This window comes from Suncus etruscus, chromosome 5, assembly GCF_024139225.1.
Source record: "Suncus etruscus isolate mSunEtr1 chromosome 5, mSunEtr1.pri.cur, whole genome shotgun sequence".
NCBI lineage: Eukaryota > Metazoa > Chordata > Mammalia > Eulipotyphla > Soricidae > Suncus > Suncus etruscus.
Genome location: NC_064852.1, coordinates 61,863,062 through 61,869,462, shown reverse-complemented (window position 1 = coordinate 61,869,462; position 6,401 = coordinate 61,863,062). Strand labels below are relative to the sequence as shown.

General features: G+C 46.2%; 1 protein-coding gene across 1 annotated transcript in view; it reads left to right on the top strand.

The window, feature by feature from the left end:
* Nucleotides 1–4,068: 4,068 nt before the first annotated feature.
* CCDC93 (coiled-coil domain containing 93) overlaps nucleotides 4,069–6,401 on the top strand; it is a 106,996-nt gene continuing 104,663 nt past the window's right edge. The window contains exon 1 of the mRNA XM_049773143.1: nucleotides 4,069–4,239. Within this exon, the coding sequence (XP_049629100.1) occupies nucleotides 4,198–4,239 (42 nt within the window). The 5' untranslated portion in view covers nucleotides 4,069–4,197. The remainder of the gene's footprint in view (nucleotides 4,240–6,401) is intronic.

The window sequence follows — 6,401 nt, the reverse complement described above, 5'->3', positions numbered from 1 at the left end:
CTAACATGCTGCTCAATAACAGCTGGTTCAAAGAGGAAATAAAGAAAAAAAATAAAAAGATTCCTCAAGACTAATGATAATGAAGAAACAAATTACCAAAATTTATGGGACACAGCAAAAGCAGTAATTAGTAGAAAACTCATAGCAATACAGGCCTGTATAAGGAAAGGAAAAAATGACAAAAATCAACAACCTAAAGGCAAACATTAAGTACCTGGAAAACCTACATCAAAGAAACCCAACACAAGCAGCAGAAAACAAATAGGGAAAAACCATAGCAGAAATCAATAATATAGAAACAAGAAAAATAATTGATAAAACCAGAATGTTTTTTTTCTTTGAAATAATAAAAAAGATAGACAAACCATTGGCAAGACTCACAAGGAAATAAAGGGGGAAATGCTCAGATAAATCAAATCAGAAATGAAAGGGGAGAGATTACAACAGAACCCCCAAGAAATACAAGACATCATGAGAGTTTATTTTGAACAACTGAACTCTGTTAAGGTAGAGAACCTAGAAGAAAGGAACAGATTTCTAGAAAACATAATTGCCCAGAATTAAAGAAGTAATAGAAAGCCTAAAATGGCCAATCACAAGTAAGGAAATTGAAACATTAATGAAACAACTCCCCAAGAATAAAAGTCCAGGACAAGACAGGTTTATGGGTGAGTTTTATCAAATATTCAGACAAGAGTTACTATCATCAATCCTTAGACTCTTCCAAAAATAGAAAGAGATAGGAATCCTCCCTAATACCTTCTATTACGCTCATTCCCAAAGCTAACAGAGATAATACCAACAGAGAAAACTACGGACTAATCTCACTGATGAACAGTGGTACAAAAATCCTTAATAAAATCTTAGCAAACAGAATCCAACAACACATAAAAAAGTTATACATCATGACCAAATGGATTTCATCCCAATGATGCAAGGATGGTTCAATATATGAAAATCTATTAACATAATACATCACATCAGTCAAAGGAAGGATAAAAACCACTTGATCATTTTAATCGCTGCAGAGAAAGTATTTGGCAAAATTCAATATCCATCCATGATTAAAACCCTCTGCAAAATAGGTGTGGAAGGAACCTTTCTCAAGATAGTAACAATTATCTATAAAAAGCCCAGAACCAATATTATTCTTAATGGCAAAAAACTGAAAGTATTTCCACTAAGGTCAGGTACTGGATGTCCACCGTATTCATTCACTCTTATTCAACTTAGTCTTAAAAGTTCTAGCAATAGCAATCAGACAAGAGTGAAACTGATGGTAGAAAGGCCATCTCATCCAGCCCTTATGGAAAACAATATGAAGATTCCTCAAAAATGTGGAAATTGAGCTCCCAAATGATCCAGCTATACCACTCCTAGGGATATACCCTAGGAACACAAAAATACAATTCAAAAATTCCTTCCTCACACCTATACTCATTGCAGCGCTAATTACAATAGCCACAATAGCCAGATTCTGGAAAAAACCAAGATGCCCTTCAACAGATGAATGGCTAAAGAAACTGTGGTACATATACACAATGGAATATTACACAACCGTCAGGAGAGATTAAGGCATGAAATTTTCCTATATATGAATGGACATGGAAACTATTAGGCTGAGTGAAATAAGTCAGAAGGAGAAAGACCCAGAATCGTCTCACTTATCTATGTGTTTTAAGAAAAATAAAAGACATTATTGTAATAATGCCCAGAGATGAGGGCCAGAAGGACTGGTTCATGAAATGAAGCTCACCTCAAAGAGAGATGAGTGCAGTTAGAGAAATAATACTCTAACAAATACCATGACAATGTTAATGAGTGAGAGAAGTAGAATGCCTGTCTCGAATAGAGGCAGGGGGTGTGGGAGCTGAGGAGATGGGGGGCATTGGTGGTTGGAATGTTGCACTGGTGAAGGTGGGCATTATTATTATTATTATTTTTGGTTTTTGGGCCATACCCGGTGATGCTTGGGAGTTACTCCTGGCTATGTGCTCAGAAATCGCTCTTGGTTTGAGGGACCATATGGGACGCCTGGGGATGGAACTTCAGTCAGCCCTAGGTTAGTGCTTGCAAGGCAAATGTCCTACCACTTGTGCCACTGCTCTGGACCATTGTTAGGTGTTCTTTTAGTAACTGAAACCCAACTACAATCATGTTTGTAATCACAGTGTTTAAAGATATTATTTATAAACTGAGAGGAAGAGGAGAAACACAAATATGAAAGACTGGGCCAGGGACAAAGTGATCTCAGTTGTATTATATAGTAGTGTTAAATAAAAGTGCAGAACTCAATATCAAAGCCAAAGGCAACAACAATAGAATTAAGAGACCCAAATTTAACAATCTAAATTAAAATGGGCCTGTTATACTGGCAGACTGGGGGCATAGAGATGGGAAGGAATGCACTTGAGCAGGGGCAGCAAACACGCGACTCTCGAGCTGCATGCGGCTCCCGGCCAAAATGAATGCGGCTCTTTGCCTCTTATCATTATTTTGTATACCGTGGTTCTTTGCCAAGTTTGGATTTTGTTCTGCTGCTTCTGAGGAGGGACCTCTGAGGAGAGATCTCCAAGCGTGTCATCCCGTCACCCATCCTTCGGAAACAACTGCATGGGCCAGCGAGTTGGGGACCGGTGTGTCACATGTTGGGTCACATCTTGCCATTAGTTCTTAGTGTGGAGGACGCAGCACACCCTCACCATCACTGCAGGATTTTGACCCTCACTCAAAATGGCAAAATGCAAAATGTGTTTCATATATTATTGTTAAAATTAGATGCTTTTGTGTGAGTGTCTGTTTTGGCAGGTCACTGCGTGGTGTGGCTCTCTGACTCTCACAGTTTAACATGTTGGCTCTTTGTGTTGAACTTATTCGCCACCCTTGCACTTGAGGAACATTGGTGGAGGGAGTAGACACTGGTGGTGGGAATGGCCCTGATTCATTGTATGTCTGAAACCCAGCTATGAAGGACTTTGTAAATCACAATTACAATGGCTTCAATAAAATAAAATAAAATAAAATAAAATAAAATAAAATAAAATAAAATAAAATAAATAAGACTCCCTGCCAAACTGCAACAGTCACAAAAGGAAAGCAACATGGACTCCTACCATGCTTAAGGGCTGGAGTTATATACATCTGCCTTGCACCCCCAACCAGGGGCCATCCCTGGCATCCCATATAGTTCCTAAGCACCGACAGGAGTGATTCCTGAATACAGAGCCAGAAGTAACCCGGGTGGGCCCCAAAAGAATAAATAGAACCAAAACGGAACAGCACAAATTCGTATTCCCACAGATGACCATTCCAAAATGAAATGGGAGCACGATGGGAATGGGGAAATCACTGTCCAGTAGAAATTTCCGGAGGTACAAGACTAAGTTTCCAGTCCTGGGGTAAAAAAGATGAGCCTGAAAATAAAAATCCTTCCTCTGGGGTTTGCATGCCCTACCTAGATTGCACATCAAGAAACCCACTCAAGCGCGTGTTAATCAGAGAACATACAATTCGGAATTAGAACCAGGACTAAGTCTGGAACCTTCAAGTTCCTCTGCACTGTCTCTGATCCGGAAGGAAGGGGAGCAAGCACATGCTACCTAAAAGACACTTAGAGGGGAGCCAGAAGGAAAACCTTCAAGATGCATGAATCTTCCCTTGAATCAGGCACTTTGTAGAAATATTCCAGAGTGCCAGTGAAGGGGGGAAGGGGGCAGGATGGTGGCGCAAGCGGTAAGACGTGTGCCTTGTCTGATCTAGCCTAGGACGGATGATCCCCCGGCATCCCATAGGGTCCATCAAGAAGCCAGGAGCAATTTCTGAGCTAGCGCATAGCGAGGAGTAACTCCTGAGCGTCCCGGGTGTGCCCCCCCTACTAAAAAAAAAGTGTGAACAGTGCGGCTGTCCCCAGACCATCAGGGCGTGCAGAAGGGCCTCAGGTCCACTGTCCCCCTCCCGCGACCATTCCGGGCTCTGCCGGGGCTGCCTCCGCGCACGCGCAGTCGAGCCGCGCTCCTCGGTAGCGCGCATGCTCCGTGGGGCCAAGGCGGTCCGGGCCGGCGGCGGCGGCAGCGGCGGCGGCGGAGGAGGAAGTTTCCGCTTTGCGCTCCACCCCGGTAGCAGCTTCGCGGCCGGGAGCAGCTTTTCCTGCCGGGGCTCCGTCGGCTGGGCTGCGCCGCCGACCTGTCCCATCGAGCCATGGGGTGGCCCAAGGGGCCGGAGCGCCGGGATCTCCCCGAGGTGAGCACCTACCCCGGTCCCGGGCAAAGTCGGGGCACCTGAGAGAGGCCGATCCCCGCGGGGCGGAGCTGAGGGGGGCCGGGGAGAAGGCGCCGTGCGCCCCGCCCCCTGGCCAGGTGTGTCCCGGAGGCGCTCGGGCCTGCGGGGAGGGGCTGCTCGGGGCGGGCCGCACGCGCTCCCGGGTCTCTGCGGGGGGCGGAGCGAGCGCCCTAGTGCTGCACCTCTGCCCGACTTTGCCTTTGCAGGCTGGGGTGCTGGGGTCCCCAATCTGCGCTCTCCCTGCGCCCCTGCCCCCTCAGGCCTCCCTCCCTCTCTCTCTCTCTCTCTCTCTCTCTCTCTCTCTCTCTCTCTCTCTCTCTCTCTCTCTCTTTCTGTCTCTCTTAGTCTCTCTCTGTCAGTCTCTCCGTCTGTCTGTTTCTCTCTCTGTCAGTCTCTCTGTCTCTGTCTTTCTCTGTCTCTTTTCCTGTCAGTCTCTCTGTCTCTGTGTGTGTCTCTCTCTCTGTCAGTCTCTCCGTCTTTCTGTCTGTTTCTGTCTCTCTGTCAGTCTCTGTGTGTTTCTGTCTCTTAGTCAGTCTCTCTGTCTTTCTGTCTGTCTCTATCAGTCTCGGTCTCTCTCTGTCTCTGTCAGTCTCTCTGTCTTCCTCTTTCTCTCTTAGTCTCTGTCTCTGTCTGCTTCTCTCTCTGTCAGTCTCTGCCTCTGTCTCTCTGGTTCTGTCAGCCTCTGTCTCTGTCTTTTTCTCTGTGTCTCTGTGTGTCTCTCTGTCAGTCTCTCTGTCTCTGTGTGTCTCTCTGTCAGTCTCTCTGTCTCTGTCTTTTTCTCTGTGTCTCTGTGTGTCTCTCTGTCAGTCTCTCTGTCTCTCTCTGTCTCTGTGTCTCTGTCTCTCTCTGTCAGTCTCGGTCAGTCTCTGTCTTTCTCGTCTCTGTGTCTCTGTGCCTCTCAGTGTCTCTGTCTCTGTCTCTCTGTCAGTCTCTGTGACCCTGTGTGTCTTTCTCTGTCTCTCTGTCAGTCTGTCTTTCTGTGTCTCTGTCTCTCTGTGTCTCCTCTCTCCGTCCCTCCCTCCCGAGTCACGAGACAGACAGGCGCTGACCGTCTGGCCAGGGATTGTGCCGAGGTGGTGACCTTGCCCTTGCGGTGTCTGCGGTGCTCGGAGCCCCTGGGGTCGCGGCCTGGGTCGCTTCCACCTGGTGTGTGGTCTGAGCGGAATCCCGCCCCGCGTTTCCCTCGCTGAGCCCGGCTGGGCCCGGCTTGGCCCAGCGGGAGGAAGTGTCCGGAGCCCTGCGCTCCCTGGTTTGTGGACGTCCGGGTGGCCGCTCTCCAAAGAGAGAGGAATTGCGTGGCCAGCATGCACCGCCGGGCGGAAACGCGGTCGTTGGACTCCTTTTCCTGCTGGAAGTGTTGTGCAAAATGATTAATTGGATGGATTCTTAGGAGAGCGAATTGTCCGTGTTTCTGCCTATCCTGCTTGGCTGGGAATAAAGGAATAGTACACTTCATTTGGTTGCAAATGTAGCTAGGTGGTTTGCCTCTGTCTTCTCTAGTCCACTTGATTTGCCTCAAAGCTAGTCTAGGGGTTTTAAAAAAAGTTCTTGAATCCTTGTTGGACTTCTGCGCCCCTTGCTCCCCAGGAACTCCCACCCCACCCATGTTTCTTGATGAATATCCCTTCAGCTTTGGAGCTGCCAATCTTGCTGGGTCCTTCTGCCTTTCAAGTCTCAGATTTTCCAAACCCCAAATAGCTACTCATTGAGGTATCAGGACAGTGTGCTTCAAGGCTAGAACTATTTTGTTGTCATCTATGTTAAGGAATTTTAAGAAGTTTCTTGCCAGATTCTTGTATTAGGTAAAACCTTTCTCAGCAGTTGTTTTGAGGAAATCAGTGATTGTGAAGCCTAGAATCTGTACTGTGATCATTTGGTTTGCCTCGGCCCCCCCAACTTATTTATTCTAATGTTCAGCAGATTCTACTAGTGGGGTTCTTTCTAAAATCAAAGAAAATTATGGTCTTTAGTGTTCAGTTCAATCTTTTTCTGACTGTTATGAGACTGTCTAACTTGCCACTGTTCCTGGTCCTTTTGGAACATAAAATAATCATTTAACATAATACTTGCAAATAATAAAATATTAAAAATAATAAAATTATTATCACTCAAAGATCAGTATA